This window comes from Podarcis liolepis (assembly GCF_965112155.1).
Source record: "Podarcis liolepis genome assembly, chromosome: 16".
Classification (NCBI taxonomy): Eukaryota; Metazoa; Chordata; class Lepidosauria; order Squamata; family Lacertidae; genus Podarcis; species Podarcis liolepis.
The window spans coordinates 20713152-20736530 of NC_139567.1; the positions used below are offsets into that span (position 1 = coordinate 20713152).

Sequence of the window (23379 nt, forward strand, 5' to 3'; positions counted from 1 at the left end):
AAAAAAATATCTTCTCCCTTGTTCCATTTCCCAGAGGATGGCACATTTCTTTATTTTCCCATCAAGATGCATATACCCCTTAATCAGCAAAAAAACAACAACCTTTAAACAGTTTACATAGAACAATATAAAATATTCATAATAAAATGCTGATAAGATCAAACTCGAAAAAGCAGACATAAAATTTATCAAAAATTCACAGGTGAATGGTAGGAATCCTTTCTGTGAGTCACATAATTGGCCTTTTTCCAGGCCTATCTTGGCCCGGGGCTTTTATTCTTATTTTTAAAGTCTGGAAGGACAGGGGAAACAGCAGCTGTGTTTCCTCCAAGATGCACACACAGAGGCTGCTGTTTCTATCAAGCCCAAGAAAGGGAAATTGGCTGCACCCACTAAAGTGACTTTCCAGACGCTGTTTGCAAGGGAACAGGTGGAGGATCCGGAGATTAGGCCCCTACACAAGTAGGTTTCTATTCAACCCCCAGCTGTGGGCAGACCTGCCAGGCTGCTCCAATTACCCCCTTCTCTTCTTCCTCCTCACCACCAGTCATATCCTGCCCGCCCATTCCCCACCTCCCATTTGTTCCGCGATGACATCACAGATCCCCCAAGCAGGATGCTGGACCCGTCTGGGGGGATATGGCCCTTTTGTTGAACATCTGCTGGGGTTTGATTCATCCAGACAACAGACAAACAGAAAAGGCTTGGACGTGTATATATGGCATTACATGTGCATTTAGCTGGTGGGATTAGAGTACCACCCCCACCCCACCTCCATCCTACAAGGAAATCCCAAATTACTTCTGCTGATGTTCTTTGCTTTATCTGGACAAAGCAGATTTGGGGAGGGAGGGAGAGACGCCGGTGTTGTTTCCATGTGCTACTGAGACACTGCTTCCACAAAAAGCGAGAGACCTACCCACCACCAGGTCCCAGGGCAGCTTACAGCAATTTTAAAAATCAGCATTGAGAACCGTTTAAAACAACTTACAGTCACAATAGCAGGGTGGGTCTTAAAACACGTCCATTAGATGTCAAGGCCAAGGGTAAAGAGGTGCATTTGCAACACAGAATTAAAACTATATGTTGAAGATGTCAGATGGACCTCTTTTAGGGAGGGAATTCCACAGCCTAGGGCCTCTCAAAGGCTTCCACCACGAGCTCCAAACCTCTGAGGGTGGTTGAAATACCAATAGGGCTCCATAGCTGATCCTAATGCCCAGGATGGTCTGCAGGGAAGGAGGTGTTTTTTCCAGATGCCTCTGGAAAGGCCAGAAGCAGGATATGACAGCAAGAACCCTCTGAGAAGACCTGAACCCCTAAAGGGGAAGGTTGAAGAAGACCACCATTGCCTTCAGTGACCATCTCAGCTTTCTCAACTTGTTTATCTTCCCAAGTTCCTATAGCCTCATCTTAACAAGAGTTAATCACATGCACCTTTTTTTGTCAACATAATAATTCTGAATCAAGGACCCACAAGTATGGCAGACGGAAATTTAATTCTGATAACCAGCAGGGAAAGGCTCCGCCACAGAAGTAACACACACAGCCACCAACCACACAAGAGAAGCAGAGAGTGGTTCTTCCAAAATGGCACCTTGCTATGTCTGGGACTGGGGTTCAGTGCCTGTATCGTGGGTTACAGGGGACAGACTGCCACAAAAGCCCACATCCTGCCCATAGCTTTTCTCTCTCTTGGAATACCCCCCTCACAAGGCAGCAGGGGGGAAAAGGGACACCTATTCTGCACTTGTGAGCAAGAAATAAAAAATAAGAAAAGGAAAAGGAAACCCATGATGGGCATCTGGTTGGTCACTCAAGATCGGTGGCCATTAAGAGACCACAGTTCTATGAAGCTCAGCCATAATTAATGTAAGAACATTTGGGAGCCTAGTTCCCAAGTCCTCTTCCCACAAGCCACTTCCAGACAACCTGTTTATTTAGCATTCACTACAACTTGCCTGCTAGGGGACGCGGATGGCGCTGTGGGTAAAACCTCAGCGCCTAGGACTTGCCGATCGCATGGTCGGCGGTTCGAATCCCCGCGGCAGGGTGCGCTCCCGTCGTTCGGTCCCAGCGCCTGCCAACCTAGCAGTTCGAAAGCACCTCCGGGTACAAGTAGATAAATAGGGACCGCTTACCAGCGGGAAGGTAAACGGCGTTCTGTGTGCTGCGCTGGCTCGCCAGATGCAGCTTCGTCACGCTGGCCACGTGACCCGGAAGTGTCTGAGGACAGCGCTGGCCCCCGGCCTCTTAAGTGAGATGGGCGCACAACCCTAGAGTCTGTCAAGACTGGCCCGTACGGGCAGGGGTACCTTTACCTTTACAACTTGCCTGCTAGGAGGCTAGACAACACTGGGTCAAGCAAATGTTATCCAGCACATCTTCCTTACCTCTAAAAGTCCTTTAAAAAGGGGGGGGGTTGTTGTGGTAATATAATCCCACCTGAAAATAGAGAGGTGGGAATACCCAGAGACCAACCAAATGCCCATGGAAACCCTACAAGTACGATAGGAACAGGATAGCACCGTCTCCTTGAGTTGGAGGGTGCTTGTTCTGAATATAAAGCTCCTCCTGCCTCTTAAAGTAACACTGGACACTTTTATTGCTTTTTCTAAATGTAGAGGAAGGGTCACAGATGAAAACCCTCTTGTGCAGCTTTCAAGACTGCTGGGCCTTCTTGTTTGTTCAACTCCCCTGTTTGACAGCTTGAGCAATTTTTACATTAACACCAGCCAAGATTCAAACTTCTCTTTTCACTGGTGCGTGCCATTCACCATTTCTTAAACTTCCTCTTCCACAGACCAAGAAAGCAGCACCTATAATTTGGTTCTTCCATTTCCTTAGTTTACTGTAACAGCCACTGGGAGCCTGGTACCTTTGGTATCTACAGTTCAAAACGTCTGAGAGGTGCCAACCAGCACAGTTGTGCTGGCCAAGGCTGGTGAGAGCTCTAGTCACAAACATCTGGAGGGCACCAGGTTGGCAAAGGTTCTACATGAAATTTCTCCACATCCTTTAGGTCACACAGAACTGCGGACATGGGTTGCCTGATCCCATCTATCACATTTGCTTTTTATTGCTGAACCACCAAAACGTCCATCCAATTGGAAGGGACATTTATGAAAATCCAGTTATGAAAATGGGTCATATGCCCAGTGGATGAACATTTGCCCTGTCATGTAATGTGTCACCAAGCCAGCCACAGAGTCACGTTCTAGAGCCAGCCTTTTGTTAACTAACTAGTGGTTGAGAACCATTGACACCTGGGTCCATGCCTGGCTGGAGATGAAAATTCTACCAGCTAATGGGCAGGCCGCATGGCAGAGAGAACACCAACTCCTTAGTGTATTTGGTCCTCAGGATTTTCTCCAGGTGATACTTCCTCCTCAGCCATTCCTTGCCTGGCCAGAATGTGTCACTGAGCTGTGATAATGCCTCTTCCTTGCCTGGTTGAATGTTAAAGATGGGTGGTTTGAGTGTGTAGAAACTAGCATATTGCACAAAGGTAGCGTTTACATCTTTTAATGAGGTGAAAGAGAAGAGTGCAAAATATGGTCTGAAGCTCAACATCAAAAAAACGAAGATCATGGCCAGTGGTCTCATCACCTCCTGGCAAATAGATGGGGAAGAAATGGAGGCAGTGAGAGATTTTGCTTTCTTGGGCTCCATGATCACTGCAGATGGTGACAGCAGTCACAAAATTAAAAGACGCCTGCTTCTTGGGAGAAAAGCAATGACAAACCTAGACAGCATCTTAAAAAGCAGAGACATCACCTTGCCAACAAAGGTCCGTATAGTTAAAGCTATGGTTTTCCCAGTAGTGATGTATGGAAGTGAGAGCTGGACCATAAAGGAGCCTGATCGCCAAAGAATTGATGCTTTTGAATTATGGTGCTGGAGGAGACTCTTGAGAGTCCCATGGACTGCAAGAAGAGCAAACCTATCCATTCTTAAGGAAATCAGCCCTGAGTGCTCACTGGAAGGACAGATCCTGAAGCTTAGGCTCCAATACTTTGGCCACCTCATGAGAAGACAAGACTCCCTGGAAAAGACCCTGATGCTGGGAAAGATTGAGCGAGCGTACAAGGAGAAGGGGACGTCAGAGGACAAGATGGTTGGAGAGTGTTCTCGAAGATTCCAGCATGAGTTTGACCAAACTGCGGGAGGCAGTGGAAGACAGGAGTGCCTGGCGTGCTCTGATCCATGGGGGTCACAAAGAGGTGGACATGACTAAACAACTAAACAACAACAAAGCGTTTACATTCATTGAGCCACCCCACTTTTGCCCGTGGATGTGCCTGCCACTGGAATGCAGCCCCCAGAAAGCTGCCCCAGAACAGAATGTGGTCCTCGAGCTGGAAAAGATTCCCCACTACTGGGAAAGATGAACCCTGAGCACATCCCTCAATCCCTTCCGACTGCCTTCCTTCCTAGCTGCATACTTGTCCCCAGCCCTGGATGGAGGAACTAAGTCACTCCAAGGACAACGGGAGATGGTTTTAAGCGCTGCAGTCTTTGATGGAAGGAGATGCAGGGAGGGGTGGAGAGGGGTTGGAGCTTCAACGTGGAAGGGATGCATTGTTAGAAAGCACCCAGCCTTCAGAACAAGGCCTGACATGCTTTATGACAAGACTTTGGAGTTCTCTGACAAAAGGCAGAGAGAAATATAGAGGGAAAGGGGTGGCTCGCTTAAATGGCTTGAAAGAAACTAGATATCATTACTGAACCGCGCAAGAGAGAAAGCAAATATGCTGAGTTGACTCTCTCCTCAACCTGCCCCCTCTTCCTCCAGCCTCTTCTATGCACCCTCAAAGCATCTCCAAGGAGTCAGGGAGGAACAGACGGAAGCTTGCAGGTGGGCCGGTGGTTGGGCTGATTCCCGGCTCAGCACAGATAATGGAGCCTCTGGCTGGACTCCAGGGGAGAAGTAATGAGTTCAAATCGATCTGATGTTATGGTTGGGGCTCCAGGGAGCGAAGGCAAAACAGAAGAGAGGGTAAAACAATTTGCAGTATATAAAACAGAGTGGTAACCAGACCTGTGGGAGAAGCTCCCCTCGCCCCCTCACTGTATCCATTTCAAATGACCAAGAAAAGATCCACAGAGACTGTATCCCTCAAGGACACATGTCCCTTTCCCCCAAGATTGGATCCGGCCCATCTAGAACTCAGCCAAAAGTATGAATGGAAGACAATGCCCACCTAGAGAACAATATCCCCGGAAAGAAAGCCTGCCTTCTCTTGGTAGAGCTCACCCGAAATTACTAATTGCAGATCTGAACTAGGGTAATTAGAACCAGGGATTGGGGGGGGGAGAGACAAGGAAGCCCCCCGCCAAAAGGTAGCAAGGAACTTTTGGATCAATACAAAAGACTTTGGCGCCAGAGGCGAAAGACCCAGACTCTTAAGCAAAGGAGTTGCAGGGGAGACTGGCCTCAAGTTTGTGGTGTGCAAACACAGGCGTTTGCTTAGCAAACAGACAAGACTGATGGAGAGAAAAATTGGGTGGAGCAATGGATATAATTTTTACCCCTTTTCAGCAGGCTAGCTTTTACACACTCCCTTTCCTAGCCTGCACCCAAACCAGCATAATAATAATAACAACAACAACAACAATAATAATAATATTTATACCCCGCACACTCTGGGCAGCTTACAGCATATCTAAAAACATAATAAACATGTTAAAACCATCAAAAATCTCCCAATATAGGGCTGTCTTTAGATTAAAGAATTATCAGAATTCAAGGCAGGCAGAAACACCTCTAAAGGGCTACAAAGAGAGGCCTAGAGGGCCACATTTGGCCCCTCAGGCATCTAGTTCTCCACCCCAGTGTGAGCCCATTGAGTCAGGGTGATGTAAACCACCCCCCAACTCAATTAAGCAGAAGGTTAATAAAGTCAGGAAACCATTAGTGAGCTGCAAAGGAAACTGGAGAATAAGCTTGCAGTGAGGGAGCCTTAATGGCGTAGAAACCATGGGCAAGGAAGGATGGAGCCATCTCTCTCTGGCAGGAAAGCCCCGCTCTCCATCACGGAGGGAAATATGAAAATCTCTCTCCCTCTCTCTCTTGCAGCCCAGTTACTGTAAATTGCAATCAATATTCACTACATTTAGCCTTAAAGACTATTATAACCTCCATCACAGCAAATATATTTCTATACAACAAGGTCAAGCCCCCCTCATAAGCTTGCAGGAAGCCGGCGTCATAAGACTGGGCAGACTTCCCCAAGATTTCTAAGAACTGATCTTTGTGGGATCTAGAAGTCTACAGCAAAAAAAAGAGGAACCAAAATTTCAGACATGTGGGGTGGACGACTGGACTCTGCAGGGAGAGGGGGAAAAAAACAGATGGTGTAATGGAAAGAAGAGCAGATTGCAAGGTAAGCAATCAGTTCACACCACTGGCAAGGTATCTGTTGGGTGGAGAGGAAGAGAAAGAAGGGGTAGAAGGAAAGAAAGAGATGGGGGAAAGGGGTACCGTACTTTGGGGTCTGGTTCCTCCCGCTGCTGGCTACATCGCTGCCCACCATCAACTCTGGCCCCCAAAATACCACCCTCAAAGGGATGCACATCCTTTGATAGGGAGGAAAACAGTCCTCATATCCGTGGTCCATGGGCTGTTTCTTGGTGAATTCTTGGGAGCTGGGTGCTGGTGCTTCACCCAGAACCCATTTATCCCAATATTCCAAATTTGGACTGCCCCCTCTCCAGCACAGAAAGAGAATCAAGGCAAGGAAAGGAAGAATTATATTTTAAAAATATCAGCCTAAAATAGCCTGCACTGAAGAGGTCGATAAATAGATGGAAAATGTGACACAGCTGAAACATTTTGACTATACCGACTGTCAGAAGGATGGAATTTATGAAGAGAGCCAAAGTAGATAAAAGAAAAAAGAAAAGAGGTTCTTCATTATTGGGGCAATTGAGATAAAAGTGGAGGTAGGAATGGGCAAGCTTTCAAGCTTCGCAGAAATCTTCATCGCAAAACCGCCTCCATTTCTAGACTTTGCTTCTCCCTTGCCTGGAGGGCAGGAAGCTGCAAAGCCAAGTCAAGCCACGCGAGGGTTGATGTCAGAATACCAGTCCACCCATGTGCCCTCCTCATCCATCTACAACCCCCACCCCCCTTGGCACCAACCATTTCCTGCCGGCGCCATGAGCTCATGGCCCAAGAATTGCCTAGCGTGCGCCACTCAGCACAAGTCAGAAAACGTGCCTTTTGTTAGCCCGCTGTCCGAAAGCTGGCACCCGGCTCGTGGCTGGCACGTCGGATCAGCTGCTGCCAACGCTCTCAGGGAAAGGAGGGGGTCGTGCATGTGAGGGAGGGGGCGCAGGCCAGTTGGCAAAAGTGAGAGCTTGGTCCCACTAGCAGTTGGGACAGATGGAAACGGCCAGGGGGAATGAACTCGTGAAAGGTTTCTGCACTCCTGCATGCATTTCTGTTTAGGAATTACGGTCCCAACCAACTTTGGCTCTTCTGTGCAGGGAACTCACTCACTAGGCAACCCGTCCCCATCAGGCAGGCCTCAGGCCTGAGGAAAGAGTTCAGAGGGGTCCACCCCTCCTCTCCCCTCCCTCTTTTTGGGAAGGCGAGTGGGAGCCCGCCAACACAATGGCTTTATTCAAGACGCAGAAGGCCGCAAGGAGCCCTGGGGAACTTTCCAAGCCGGGGCAAAGGACACAGAAGAGACCGGCTGGAAACAGAGACCCGATTCTCCACGAAAAACGTCTCCAGTTTCCAAACGCCCACCGAGTTCTGCCTGAATGAAGGGAGTGGGTGGGGGAAGCAGAGGAGGGGGCTGCTGAGGTTTTCGAGCCCAGATCCATCTGCAGCAAAGGTCCTATGCAGGCCCCAAATGGGTAGGGGGGCGGCCCTGCCCAACTGTGCTGTCAGATAAAAGCTGCTCAAATGAAACCCCTCAAAAATTTGTTTGGGTGCATCTAAAGCAGGAGATGGGGACGCAGATGGCGCTGTGGGTTAAACCACTGAGCCTAGGGCTTGCCGATCAGAAGGTCAGCGGTTCGAATCCCCGCGACAGGGTGAGCTCCTGTTGCTCGGTCCCTGCTCCTGCCAACCTAGCAGTTCAAAAGCACGTCAAAGTGCAAGTAGATAAATAGGTACCACTCCGGCGGGAAGGTAAACGCCGTTTCCGTGCGCTGCTCTCGTTCGCCAGAAGAGGCTTAGTCATGCTGGCCACATGACCCAGAAGCTGTACACCGGCTCCCTTGGCCAGTAAAGCGAGATGAGTGCCACAACCCCAGAGTCGGCCACGACTGGACCTAATGGTCAGGGGTCCCTTTAACTTTACTTTACTAAAGCAAGAGATACACCCACTACAGGTTCCATGGACATGAAAATGAAGTATAAACACTATATGCTGAAGACTCCAATTCTGGGGGGAGCAGAGGATTAATCCTTAACAGACATATAGGAACCATGACACTGTCAACAAGCGGCTTTAAGAATACACAAGATTAGAAAATTAGCATTACTCTGTCTATTTAGCTCTGTCCTTTCTTCTCCTGAAATTTCCTTCCCTCTCTCCCTCTGAGAAGACTCGTCTGAAGTTAGGTTTCCAACCCGGCTGCCACTGGAAAACAATTCACTACACCTTTTGCCATTTATCCACCCTTTTGAGCACTCCCAACTACCTCCATTTCATTTATTTCATTTATTATTCCCACCCTGTCCACCAAGGAGCCCGGAGTGGGGTACATGGTCCCTCCCCTTTCCTCCTCACAATGACCCTGCGAGGTAGGTTGCCTACCTGCAATACAGGAATCCTGCCCACAGCCATCCTTGTGCAGGTTCAAACCACCAACCTTCTGGTTAACAACCAGATATTGAGGTGCTGCCTGCTTAGGTAGACCACTGGAGGGGTTCTAGGTCATTGCTTTGCATGCAGTTATATTCAATCCCTAACATCTCCAAATAGCCAGTACCAACCACTCATTGCTCAATCTGATCAGAGCCAACTGAACAGCATCTTCAGATCTGGTTTGGGTTACAATTGGTACAGACTCTGATTCAGCACCAAAGTAGAACTGAGTATAGAAAAAATGATTGTGTAATAGTCAAGCCAAGCCTTTATGGAACTCATTTTCAGTATTAACCGCACGGCCCACTATTAGAGAGATCTCTGCTTCCACGAAGTCCAGGCATCCAGACTTTTAAATTCCCAGGAAATACTCATTAACGGGCAGGTAATTGCATGAAGCCACAGCAGGGCTGAGCAGGGTAGGGAAACAGCACAGAATTACGATTAGAAGGGGAAGATGAGAAACCGGCAGATCATATTTTACTTGCTTTTAGCTAATTTTGCCAAAAGGAGCTAAGCCAATCAGGCACAGAGCAACATTATGATGGAGCGGCAACTGGCAGACCTCTGAAGGTGTGGGGGGAATTGAGAGACAAACTCACAACTCCTACATCTATGGGAATGGAGAGTAGCCAACGTAGTGCTTTCCAGATGCAGCTGAACTATCATCCTGGGGCTGATGGGAGTTGTAGTCCGACAGCATCTGGAGAGCAGATTGGCTACTCTTCATGAAGGGGGATCTGCTTTATTCTGAAGCCAGAATTCTTCAAATTCTGGCAACGTAAAAACAAAAAATCCAAATGCTGTACTAGGTTATTCACTGAGTCCACATTTCTATCCCAAAGTGCAGGTTATAATCTAAAAGAAAACAAGAGATTAAAATGCTACTTAATAAAACCTCAAACCCTCTAGAACAGTCTTTCTCAACCTGTTGGTCCCCAAATGTTGAACTACAACTCCCATCACCCCTAGCTAGCAAGGCCAGAGCTCAGGGATGATGGGAGTTGTAGTCCAACAACACCTGGGGACCCACAGGTTGAGAACCGCTGCTCTAGAAGGTGCTTACATTGACATACAGAGCCCAAAGTAACTTGGGGCCCCACATTTCTGAAGTAGTGACTTCTCTCATGTTCAGGTGTTGAGATCTGCAGGGAAGGCTCTGACAGGGACTTCTCTGTAGTAGCCTCCCGGTTATGAAATGCCCTCCCTTTTGAGCTGTGTCTGGTCTCATCACTGTATACGTTTCAACACTGGGGTCAAGAGTTGCACCATTCTGCACAGACTTTGGGTGAAGGAGGTCAAAAAACCCCTTCCACTGAAGTGCTGTTGCTCTTTCTCACTGCCACTGATTTGGTTCAATTTATGGTCTTGTAAGGTTTATGCATTGCTTGCTGTATTGAGATGTATGCAAAAAAAAAAAAAAAAAAAAAGGTAAAGGACGCCAGGGCGGTTAAGTCCAGTCAAAGGTGACTATGGGGTTGCAGTGCTCATCTCGCTTTCAGGCCGAAGGAGCCAGTGCTGGTCCACGGACAGTTTTCCGGGTCATGTGGCCAGCATGACTAAACCACTTCTGGTGCAATGGAACACCGTGATGGAAACCAGAGCACATGGAAACACTGTTTACCTTCCCGCCACAGTGGTACCTATTTATCTACTTGCACTGGTGTGCTTTCAAACTGCTAGGTTGGCAGGAGCTGGGACAGAGCAACGGGAGCTCACTCCGTCGTGGGGATTCGAACGGCTGACCTTCTGATCAGCAAGCCCAAGAGGCTCGGTGGTTTAGACCACAGCCCGTCCTGGGACAGCGTAGTGAATGGTGAGCTACAAATGTGTACATTAAATCTCCCATCTTGAAGCGCTTGGGCAGGAAGCTTTCACAAAAACCTACAGGAAAGTGTAGCTTGCTCCGTTTGCCTTCAACATCTCCTACAGTGAAAGCAGCACATGAAATAGCTTTGTTAGTGTGCATTTAGGTGTTTGTAAGAACACACCTCAGGCTTTAGCTGAGAAAAAATGGCATTCTCTACGCTGGAGGAGTTCCCCATCATCGTTGAGTGAGGTGACAGTTACTAGCATGTCCCAACAGACAGAAACACCACCTTAAATCCAGGACCCTGCCTTGGACAAATCACTATCCCTGGCTCAGTTTTCCCAATCCATACAATGGGAAAATCAGTGACCCTACTCATAGCGGAGATCAAATGGAAGTCTAAGAAGCTATTAGCAAATGAAAGAACTGGTAGAAGGGTGGGAAACGGTGGCAGAGGGCAAGCGGTCAGTTTTCTACCTGGAAAGCAACTGCAGGAAAAGAGAGGAAAAAAATGAATGTGTCAAAATACGTCCGGGTGGAAATATAACTAGCAGAATAAAGCCCTTGTTAGAGCAAGAGCTGGGGGGGGTGTCTTTCTAGGGGGGGGGCTGTGTGCCAGATTTGGAATGGGAACAATCTGGATGTTTCAGCTTTCCAGCTTCGCTGACTTCCCCAGCCCAGGCCCCATCTGTTTGCCATTTGCAGCTCAGCCTCCCAGGTGACAAGTCTTGCAGCCCTGACAGTCGTCAGAAGCAGGCCTTTTGTTGTTGAAATTTCTTTGGCAGGTGAACGTGGACAAAGGATGCTTCTGGCTTGGAGCGTGTGCTTGTGTGAACACAATTACACATATATATCGTGGAAGAAAAACTCTGTCTGTGAAGGAGAGGGACCTGTCCTTGCCCACAAATAGATTTTCTTTGTTTTGGGACAGATGTTTCTAAACCTTCCCCCAAAGGCAAAATAAATTAAAATATCCCAAACATCAACCTCGGCTTTAAGAATATTTATTTTTCCTTTTTTAAAGCGCAACACTTAACTGCTATCTTTCACTTTCTGCTGACCAGGCTGATCTAGTAGGAACCAAACAAGCACAAAGACAAAGCACTGTGGCTTGCACTCTCAAGAACCCTGTGATGTAGGCGACCTGTTTTCCTGCATTTTCTATATGACACGGAGCAGAGGTGTGTGGAGAGAGTGGTTTGACCAGAGAAAGCCAGTGTCAAGGAGAAACCAGTTTTCACTCAGAACTCCAGAGCTAAAGCATTTGGGGAAGGGTGGGGGCTTTTTTAAGAAGAAAAATTGAATACTAAGGAGTGGCACAATACATTTATTCGCAGTATGGAGAAAGTGGAGAAAGATTAAGTTTTTCCTCCCAGTTTCCCATTCTTCTAGAACTCGGGTCCATGGCATAACTTCTTCATACCCTGTCTAGCTAATCAGCAGAATTCACTGCCCTAAGATGTGCTGATGGACACACAACCTCAAAAGGCTTTTAAAGGGGGCAATTAGACAAATTTATGGAGGCGAAGAGGTCTACCAATGGCCACTAGACATCATGAAGGCCAAGTAGAACCCAGGTTCAGGGAACAACAGTGGGGAAAGCCCTGCGTGGTGCTGATAATGCCAAGGTTGCAGGTTTGATCCCCGTGTGGGACAGCTGCATATTCCTGCCTTGCAGGGGGTTGGACTAGATGATCCACTGGGTCCCTTCCAACTCTACAATTCTATGATTCTCTCTCAGCCTGGATAGATCCATTGGTTAGAGCTCCCTGGAGACATATGCTTGGCCACTACAGAAAGCAAGATGGAGGACTAGGTGGGCTTTTGCTCCAATCCAGCAGGGCTCAGCCGCACAATTCTTCCGAGGCACCAGCCTCTGGGCTGGAACTAGCTGAGAGCTACAGGTGCCTATTTAATTTCTACTGGCATTTCAACCTCCAGAGTCACCTGTGCTACAAAATCAGTTTCCAAAGACCTGTCAGCTGCTGGAGAGAGAGGGGTGAGGGTTCTGTCAGTCTTCAGGGCGATGTAGAGGCCTGCAGAACCTGATTTTCCTGTACGGTGTTGGCTCAAGGGATATATATGGGTGGGACAGCAAAAAAAAAAAAAAAAAAAAGGCATTTGTCACCAAGCTGCTAGGAAAAGGAAGATCAACCTGGCTACTACCCCCAGGTTGACCCAACAGCCCAAATTCTTCCCCTGTGATGTCATTTATGGAGAGTGAAAAGAAAGGGGATAGTTAACACACACGCTCACTCCTCAGAAACCCTTCTCTCTACAACAACCGAAATGAATTTGTGTTCTTAGCACGCATATCGAACACACAAACATGAAACTGGATAACTTTAGTCCCGTTACTACTATTATTTATTCAATCTATGACCTACCCTTCACTGTTACGGTTCAAGGGTGAATCACATTAATTTAAAATAAAATATTTTAAAAAATAGTTTGAAGCAAGGAAGGAGGCTGAAAAGCCTCAGCAAAGCCCTGCTGACACTCTGGCTCCTGAGGAGACCCTCCCTGGAGCCTGAAGAGGTCTTCTTTGGGCTCTGGGGTAGGTCTCCTCAGGAGCCAGGAGGACTCTGCTCCCCATTTTGCGCAATTTCGTCTATGCGCAGGGGGGTTCGGAATGCAACCCCCATGTAAATGTGGAGTCACATGTAAAACAAAACAAAAATGCACATTGCTGCACTCAGGTCCTGCTTGCGGGGTTTTCCTCTGGCCGCCCACCATGCAAAGAGGATTCCCGACTAGCTGAGCCACAGGGCTGATCCAGGAGGCTCTCCTTTTCTTCTTATCTCCCTTTTCTTCTTACTTACAACCAGCCAGGGGTGTCTCTATCCATCAATGGCTTTGGCTCCACCTACTGTTGGTCTTGGGACGTGGGTGGCACTGTAGGTTAAACCAGAGCCTAGGGCTTGCTGATCAGAAGGTCGGCGGTTCGAATCCCCGCGACGGAGCGAGTGGGAAAGTAAATGGCATTTCCGTGCGCTGCTCTGGTTCGCTAGAAGCGGCTTAGTCATGCTGGCCACATGACCCGGAAGCTGTACGCCGGCTCCCTCGGCCAATAAAGCGAGATGAGCGCCGCAACCCCAGAGTCGTCTGCGACTGGACCTAATGGTCAGGGGTCCCTTTACCTTTACTGTTGGTCTTCCTGCCTCCCTACAATTCCCAAATGCCCAGGCCTCAGCCACTGCAGAACTGCACTGCTCGCCCCCACTACAGGCAACAAATGATCTTGGTGCAACGGCATTGCCACCAGAAAGAAGCACTTTCATTCAGCAGAAGCCAGCAAGATAAGAAGAACCATTGCAAGAGGATCCACCATCCCACCCAGATGATTTCCAGATTGGGCGCACACGGCTTTTTCTCTCCAGCATGCCCACAGAGACGGCTGGGCCAGGATGAGGACGGAGGGTCATGGGAGAAGCGCGCAGCAGCCTGACTCACAGGGAGGCAGGTTTCAGAGGGCCCTGCTTCAGTTAACCATATTTAGCTTGCCTGGGAACTATCAGGACGCAAGACTTGCAACCCGGCCAAGAATGACGGGACACCAGCCGGCCGCTTCCAAAGGACGAGGCAGATAAATAATTTTTAAAAGAGTTTGGATGGGAGTCAGCCAGGCAGAGAGAGCTCCTGTCTTGTGCGTGTCAGCCTGGAGAAGGGACAAAAGGAAAGAAACGGGATGCTCTGGCCCAGTGGGAATTTAACTCGCTTTGAGAACGGAAGAGGGGCTGGATGGGCAGGGAGAGAAGGAAGCTCCAAGCAGACAAAGCACAGAATAATAGGCATGCCAGAAGGGTGAAAATAGCATCTGGAGGGGATAAAAAAGGAAGAGCAGGGAAGTGCACTTAGGAGGGAGGAAAACTCCATAGAAGGGAAAGCAAAGGCTGCCTCCCATTACGAAGGAGTAGCCCAGTAGGGACCTTATTTATATTCCACTATCGCTCAACATTAGGTTGCATTTTCTTTTCCTATTTACTCACTGTATTTCTACCCCACCTTTCCTTCAAGGAGCCTGAAGTACAAACCCAGTACAACCCTGCAAGGTGTGTTAGGCTGAGAGGTAGCTAGTGGCCCAATAAGCTTCAAGGCAAACTGGGGATTTGAACCCCAGTCTCCCAGGTCTCAGTCCAACATCCTAACCACTGCACCACACAGATGTCAACAAGGTAAAGGGACCCCTGACCATTAGGTCCAGTCGCGGACAACTCTGGGGTTGTGGCACTCATCTCGGAAGCGTACAGCTTCTGGGTCATGTGGCCAGCATGACTAAGCCGCTTCTGGCGAACCAGAGCAGAGCATGGAAACACCGTTTACTTTCCCGCCAGAGTGGTACCTATTTATCTACTTGCCCCTTGTGCTTTCAAACTGCTAGGCTGGCAGGAACAGGGACCGAGCAACAGGAGCTCACTCTGTCACGGGGATTCGAACTGCCGACCTTCTGATCGGCAAGCCCTATGCTCTGTGGATGTTACGTGTTCTATTAAAAAATCCATCCATGCGCACAATGCTTTACAAAGGCCCATCTGCACTCTACATTTAAAGCAGCAGCATAGCACTTTAGACCAGGCATCCCCAAACTCGGCCCTCCAGATGTTTTGGGACTACAATTCCCATCATCCCTGCCCACTGGTCCTGTTAGCTAGGGATGATGGGAGTTGTAGTCCCAAAACATCTGGAGGGCTGAAGTTGGGGGGTGCCTGCTAGACAGTTGTGAGGCTGAACTCGCTGAGGCGCTGGCCTGATCCCAGCAGGTTTGTTCTTATGTCCCTGAAAGAATCCCAGGAACTGTGATTTGTTAAGGGTGCCAAGAGTTCTCACGAGATCCCCTACTCCACCCTCAGAGCTACAAGTCCTAGAGTTCCCTGGCAAAAGGGGTTGATTGCTAAATTTCCCCAAACTTGGGCCTCCAGCTGTTTTTGTACTACAATGCCCATCATCCCTTGACTACTGGTCCTGCTAGCTAGGGATGATAGGAGTTGTAGTCAAGAAACAGAGACCCAAGTCTGGGAAACCCTGCTTTAGAGCCTACCTCAAATCCACCGTTTCCCATGGAAGTTAAGGGAGTGTTGGGAGGGGAGAGCTCACTGACAGCAAAGTACCTCTTTGCTACAAAAGCACCTGTCAAGCTTTGCATGTGATTTAGCAAGCTTTTAAAGCACAATGTGTACCTTCGCACAGGAACCAGAAAGGTCAGTCTTTGCAGGGAAGGAAACAGATCAGCTCAGAGTCACTGGAGGAGAATGATGTTCGGGGCACGACTTTGGGTCAAATGCTCCCTGGCTCCAGCCTTTCCTTGGGGGCGACAGCTCAGAGGCAAAGAGGCGGCCGTATACGCCGGGGTAGGCAACCTAAGGCCCAGGGGCCGGATGCGGCCCAATCACCTTCTAAATCTGGCCAGCGGACGGTCCAGGAATCAGTGTGTTTTTACATGAGTAGAATGTGTCCTTTTCTTTAAAATGCACCTCTGGGTTATTTGTGGGGCCTTCCTGGTGTTTTTACATGAGTAGAATGTGTGCTTTTATTTAAAATGCATCTCTGGGTTATTTGTGGGGCATGGGAATTTGTTCTTTTTTTTTTTTCTTCCAAAATGTAGTCTGGCCCACCACATGGTCTGAGGGATGGTGGACCGGCCCACGGCTGAAAAAGATTGCTGACCCCTGGTATACTCAGTGGGCCTCGGGTCCAATCTCAGGCCCCTCCAGCTAAACGACCACAAGGTTACCTCAAATATCCCAGAAAGCTGCTACCAATCCAGATGGACAGTACTGGGCTAGATGGAACAATGGCCTGTCTCACTCAGTGCAGAAGGCGGTGTTTATGTGTTCTCAGCCCATAGAATGGGTCCCTCACTGGGAAAAGGAGTGAGAGTTTTCGGGAGGGGCTGTGAGGAGTTAATATCATACCAGAGTCACGCCTCTCCCACCCCCAAGCCTAAGCTGTTTAACATTCCTGGCCCTTGTTGTACATAGCAATCCTCCTCCAAGTTTTCGCCTTTTCTCTTCCTCACACCCTTTTTAAGCTTGACTTTGCCCATCCCCTCTGGAAGGCTGCATTTAAGGCAAGGAGGGCTCAGAATGTACCTTGCACTGCAGATCATCATACCCCCCCCAAAAAAGTCTTGGATTTCTCACTCTGTCACCAAAAACAAAGCTGTAGCCTACTCAGAGTAGACCCACTGAAGTTAACAGGCATGATTACCTTGGTTTATTAATTTTAGTGGGTCTACTCTGAGTACAGCTTAGCTGAATACAACCCAAAGGGTGGAAATTCAGCATAGTGTTTAACCTGCAGAAATGCTCTCCCTTCTCCTCCCATCCCACAGTGTTTTGAGGGTTCATCTGATCCTCCAGATTTCGGGAAGGGGGGTAGGAAGCAGGGAAACCCCACTGGACTAGTGGGAATCCTTGCACTGGCTTCTGCTACTGGAACAGGGTAGTTGAATCGGGTCTTAAGTTTCTGGTCCTCATGGTTTGCCTGCCAAGCTGAAGGACTTGTTCCAGTTGCAGAGGTCACACCAACGCCACAAACGTAGGAGTGCCTTAAGAATCACGACTAGCACCCTTGTTCCCAGAACTTCTGGACTCTCGTTATCCACACCAAACGACCATTTCCAGCATTCCTTCAAGTTGCAGTGGTTACACTGGTTTTAAGGCGCTACTTGTTCCAATAATGTGCAGGCACCCACAGACAATTCTGCTGGGTCCTTTTTAGTGGCCACAAGGGGGCAAGTGCTAGCCAGGGTCCAGTCCGTACCTACACAATTCCAAGGCAAGGAAGTACACTCACTTAGGCTGTTGTTCATGTTACTTTTGCTCCCACGACAATCCTGTGAAGGAGGACAGTATTTTAAGTTCCCCTTCTCCAGAACCAAAGCACACCGTAGCCGCATTCTGTGCAAAGAAGCCAGAGCAGATGTGAAATGTGGAGAAAAGTTCATAGCTCCGTGGTAGACCACCTACTTTGCAAGATAAGCTCCCAGGTTCATTCTCTTGGAATGTCTGGAACTCTGGTCAGCTGCTGCCAGCCAGTGTAAGCAATACTGTGCTACATGGGCCGAGGGTCTGACTCAGTTACAAGGCAGCTTCCTGTGTCCCTGTGAGATCAGGCCCTCAGATCCTAAGTGAGCTCTTTGTTCATTGATCCCCACTGGCTCTGACTCAATGAAACCAATTAAACAAGCCGTGTTAAGACGATGATGAGCAACTATGACCTCATCCATCAGAAGAATTACAAGTTCAGTCATTAAGGTGTGAGGAAATTACTCATAACTATAAACGGGAGGGGGGAAGAGTGAGCAAGAACCTGATTGACTTTATGCATCAAGCATAAGGGGGTTCATCATTCAGATCCTCTCTCTCTCTCTTTTAAAAAATATATTTTTAAGTTTTCAATTTTACACCTTAAAATAAACATTTTACATACCGTTAAATATCCAGAGACTTCCCTCCTTCTCTTTCCTTGGTTTATTAGTCTTTCATTCCTGCATATTTTGCTATAACCATATTAATCTGTTCTCCGCTTTTACATCACTCAAACATTAATTACACTGTTGATGTTATCTCCAGGCTGTCAGAGCATTCAGATCCTGTCTCCTTGGGATAGACATTCTCTCTGCCCCTGCAATGTGCCCTATTTTACAAGGTCAGAGGAGTGTAAATATGAGAGTGTTGGGACTGGGAGCTGGCAGACCAGGGTCCCAATCCCCATGTTGCCTAGCCTACCTCTCAGGCTGTTATGAGGATAGCAATTGAGAGGTTGGGGAGGAGAATAAACAAACCGTGTAGACCACCCTGAGCTCCTTAGAGGAAATGTGATAAATAGACATTAAGAACCAATAATTAATAAAATAAGCATTAAAGCAAGATTAATGGGTGGTGCCACAAACCCTCTGAACCAGTGGAAGCTGGTCCATTTGAGCAGACGGGGCATTGCCCCATCAACTGTAGTCAATACCTCCACCTCAGTGTTCGAAATTCACCAGGTGAATGGCTATCGACCATTTGCGACCAAGTGAAGATGCCCAGGTGCCAGGATGGCGACTGGCGGCTCTACCACCTGGAGATGCAAGCCTGGGGATCCTTGGATCCTCACTGTTTTCACACACGAGCAACACATCCTGTAGAATTCTATCCACGATATTTTATCTGCACCATCAGAATGAATTTCAGGAACCAAAAGCTTGTATTGAAAAATGCAACTTTCAAGTCATCTTGGCCCCACAAAATAGCAACTAGGCATTCCGTTTTGGCGACTGTAAGCCTGGTTTAAGGAGCAATTTGGCGCCTAGCTTGTATATCTGAGTTTCTAACACTGCCCCACCTGCCTGCCTCCTTGCTTACTACCAGAGCAGGGGCGGGCACTGCCTGTGAGATTCTTCCTCTTTGGCAGGGGTCAGCAAACGTTTTCAGCGGGGGACCGGTCCACTGTCCCTCAGACCTTGTGAGGGGCCGGACTATATTTGGGGCGGGGGGGGGGGAATGAACAAATTCTTATACCCCACAAATAACCCAGAGATGCATTTTAAATAAAAGGACACATTCTACTCGTGTAAAAACAAGCTGATTCCCGGACTGTCCGTGTGCCGGATCTAGAAGGTGATTGGGCCGGATCCAGCCCCCCGGCATTAGTTTGCCTACCCATGCTCTTTGGCCTCAGTGCTGTCCTTGCTGAACTCAGCAGGGCGGAGGATAGGAATAAAAGTGGAATTACTTCTGCCAATCTCTTGACTGTGGCTCCACCAACCCTTGGTCCCTCTGCCCTCCCAGTCCCAAAGGACACCAACCACCAGTTATTTAAAGCGAGACCTAAAAGCTATGTTATAATGAATTAATACACCAGTTAGCCTCTCATGGGGACCAGCAAACCAGTGGCCATTGGTTAGCAGCAAGACTGCTCTCCTTAGTCCATAGGGACCAGGAAATTACCCCCCCACACACACACACACACATCCCAAGGATTTATCAAATGCATAGGAGAGCCCCAGGTGAGCGGCTTGCTTTGGGCTCCTAAAAATAAACCAATATGATGTTAGGAATGTGCCCAGCCCTGCAGCTACACACGGAAAGGCCGTCCTTCCCACAGCCATCACTGCAGCAGCAGACTTCACAAAGAAAGACAGCAGCCGAGCCGCGGTGGGAAGTGCTGAGCAGGCCGTTCCCATTAGCCAGGGGGTGGGGAGTGGAATTCAGGCAGCAGTCCAAACGACAGAGCCTCTTTTTGCAGATATTTTATGGCTCAGCTTCTGGGATGAGGAGATCTCACGAGCCGCATGGGACACCAATTGCAAATTCTTCCCAGTTGCTAATGTTACCCTTCCGCTTACTCTGAAGGTGCAGCACATACCCGCTTGTTTTATGCAAGGCGGGGCGGGGAAATAAATTTAAAATGCATAGCTGGGGCTGCGCATGACCCCACACAGCAAGGTCAGAACGCCATAGGAGTGTAGGAGGCTGCCTTATAATGAACCACACCTTTGGTTTATCTAGTTCAGTATTGTCTAAACTGACCAGCAGCAGCTCTGATGGGCACAATTATGTCCTGGAGGTCTTCCCTGCTGCCCACAAAGCCCCAAAGCCAGTGGTTCTCAACCTGTGGGTCCCCATCATCCCTGAGCTCTGGCCTTGCTAGCTAGGGGTGATGGGAGTTGTAGTTCAACAACATCTGGAGACCCACAGGTTGAGAAAGGCTGCCCTAAGCCTTCCCCACCCCAACACATGCAAACACTCACTGCCCCCTTGAAAGTGATGAGAGTGGCTACTTTTCTTCCCTTAAAAAGTACACAGAGGTGAAGGATAGAGGGCTGGGCGATATATCGCCCAAAACCGGTTTGAAGTCCATATTGTGATATTGGTTTCATAATGTTTTGTCCTGGCAATAGATCACAAATGATGATACGTTTATACTCATGCTACACAAAAATAATCAGGTGGGGAAAACTGTGAAGCCAGCCAATGCCTTTACATAGCTCCACCTTTATTTCAGACATTGTGATATATCAGTATATATATCATGATATATCATGATGTTGAAAACCAGATATCATCCAGCCCTATTCAGGTACCTCACTATTTTAAATGTAGTTGTGGTGTGTGGCTTATCCAGAGCAAGGCCTTTTTTGTGTTGGCACCTTTCTCTGCCCTGCGTTCCATTTTTGCTACTAGCTTTGCTGTAACAGAGTCGCTGTAGCTTTGCTGTGTTATTTCAAAGGACTCCACAAGCCCTCTGAGTCGCCAGATAAGCCTCCCACCTCCCAATTGCCACTGACTCTATCTGTAAGCTTAAACTGCTACTTTACATAAATGTTAATGTGTTGACTATGCATCTCATTTCATTGTCGAGCACTGCCCTGGAGCGTTTGGGCAGAAAAGGCAGGTTATAAATATTTTAATGAGCAAGTAATAAATAAACCAATACAAAAACAGGAAAAAAACTGTATTCCCTTATCTGAAGAAGTTTGCTCATCCTTTTACTGAAAACATACGCAGCAAAAAGAAAGCTTTGCGCACACAAAACTGGAGACTGTTTGTACAAACGAAAGGAAATTGTTGTACAAACGTTACAACAATTCGTCAGCTTTTGGTCACATGTAGAGTCCAAATTTTGAGATCCCCATTTTTGGAGGGCAGATACTGAACAGCATCTTTGGGGTGCAGGCCTACAGGTTTGCTATGACACACCAACAGGAAAACTGGTGCTACAGCAGCAGCCTTCAAACTTACACTCTGGATGATGCCGCCGTTAAAATCTCAGACAAACAGGCTCCGATGATGCAGTCTGTTCCAGACAGAAGCTGAGCTCAGAGCATGTGCCCAGAATCCCTCTGTGCCCTCGTTTTTGGTGGGTGGGGGTGGGGAGGAGGCAATGCCGATCCTCCTGTCATCTCAACGGGTCTTTGGCTTCACTCACTTCTCAAAATCTATAAATGCCCCCTCTGTCCAAATCCCAGTGATCACACTTAGCATTTGCCTAAACTTGTGGGGGAGACATGGGAACCTTCTCTTCAATAGATGGCCAACAGGAACTTTTGAGGAAGGGACTCAGCTCATGGGCAGAGCAACAGCTTTGGATGCAGAAGGTTGCAGGTTCAATCCCCAACAGCATCTATCTCCAAGCAGGTCCTTGCCTGAAACCCTGGAGAGCTGCTGCCAGCCCGTGTAGGCAGCACTGAATTAGATGTCCCACTGACCTGACCTGGTATAAGAGATAGCTTCCTACCACCCTACCTCTGGCTTCAACCTTCCTCTCTAGGCATCTTAGAACAAGTCTTGCAGAATCAAGGGATGGGATGTTCCACCCCCACCCTAAATCTCTGCTTCACCCAGATCCTTTCCCCCATACTATGGGGGGGGGGGCGTGTAGAGCCGGGAGCCTGGGGCAGCCAAATTCACAATAAACAATCCCAGTGAAAACAAAGCATGAGCTGGGGTGCTTAACCTGATTAAGACAGCTCAACCCCATGGGAGGGGGGGGCAAGGAGCGTGCTTTATTTCAGAACAATAGCGTCTGCCAGATAATAAACTGTGGCCATAGTAAGACTCAGCACCCCGCTTACAGTATGTTCAAAGCGATTCACGTACAATTATCAGTCTTCATAATCTACAACTCTCGAGTATCAACGCTTCCCGCTGTGCACAGCATAGGAGGTGCACAGATCCTGCCCGGAGGGGCTCAAAACGTATACAAATGTGTACTATAAGTACAGGAACCGGGGCTGATGCACACCCCCTTTCACCAACCTGCCTCTCATGTCTGTAATAAAACTCCCCCCCCCCGCCCCGTTCTCAGTACTTGGGGGTGGGCAGATTTATCATTTGGGAAATCCCCGTCCTAAACCCTGTACAGTACAAAGGAGAGGCTGTTTGCCTTCTGGGACTTCTCTTCACCCCACGAGGCTCAGAGGCACTCGCAGAACATGGAAGGTTTTGACACCCAAATATTCCGCAGTAAATCAAAGATGGGGGAAGGAATGGGTTTGCAAAAGGGAAGAACATGTTGGAGGGGTTTCCAGACAGCGCTTTTGATTTTCAAACGGGGGTCTCAGATATCGTTGGCAACAGGTTTTCCTTTCTTATTTTTTAAGCTTATTTTCCACATAGATCTGTGATTTCTGGGGGGGGGGCGGGGAGCTGGTATTTTTTATGCCAACGATGTCGTGTGGACGGGGGGGGGGGAAATACTTGCATGCATCAGGACCCCCAATCCCATAGCAAAATATTTTTTAGCAAAAATATGGGGGGGAGGGGGCCGGTTTGCACACAAGCGCAACGCAACACGCCCCCTTTTCTGCCACCAGTTGCAAATCACTTACAGTAGCGGTTACACCGCGGAGGAGAGGCAGTGAGAGAAGGTGGGTGTGTTTTTGCAAAACCCATTCTGCAAACTGTGTGCGTCTCCTTCCCCACCTGTGTGTGTTTATTTATATTTATATAGATCCAGCTCTAGGCACCTCGAAATATGCATCTCCTCGTGGTTTGGACAGAAATACATTGGGGGGGGTGTAAGCAATCCCCGGGGGAAAACATTCACACCTTCGGTTCTAACACCATAAAAAAACTAATCGTAGCAACCCGGGGAATCCTTGCAGAATTGGAATCGGGGGTTGGGGGTTCGGCAAGAGTTAACAAGACAAAGCACGTTTCCCCCGCGCCTTCTTGATTTGCAAACGGAGGGGAGCAGCGCCGCGGTGCCCAAGGCTTACCTGGGACAGCGCTGCCCTGCAAATCTGCAGCGCAAGTT

General features: G+C 48.4%; 1 protein-coding gene across 3 annotated transcripts in view; it reads right to left on the minus strand.

Moving 5' to 3' along the window:
- The window catches only part of MCAM (melanoma cell adhesion molecule), a 57814-nt gene that overhangs the window by 29681 nt on the left and 4754 nt on the right, over nucleotides 1-23379 (minus strand). Inside the window, exon 1 of one of the 3 annotated variants that reach the window (XM_083480992.1) lies at nucleotides 7223-7337. The exons of the other annotated variants lie outside the window; for them this stretch is intronic. Within the exon in view, the coding sequence (XP_083337118.1) occupies nucleotides 7223-7322 (100 nt within the window). The 5' untranslated portion in view covers nucleotides 7323-7337. Of the gene's footprint in view, nucleotides 1-7222; nucleotides 7338-23379 lie in introns of those variants that run through there. 3 annotated transcript variants of the gene reach the window in all.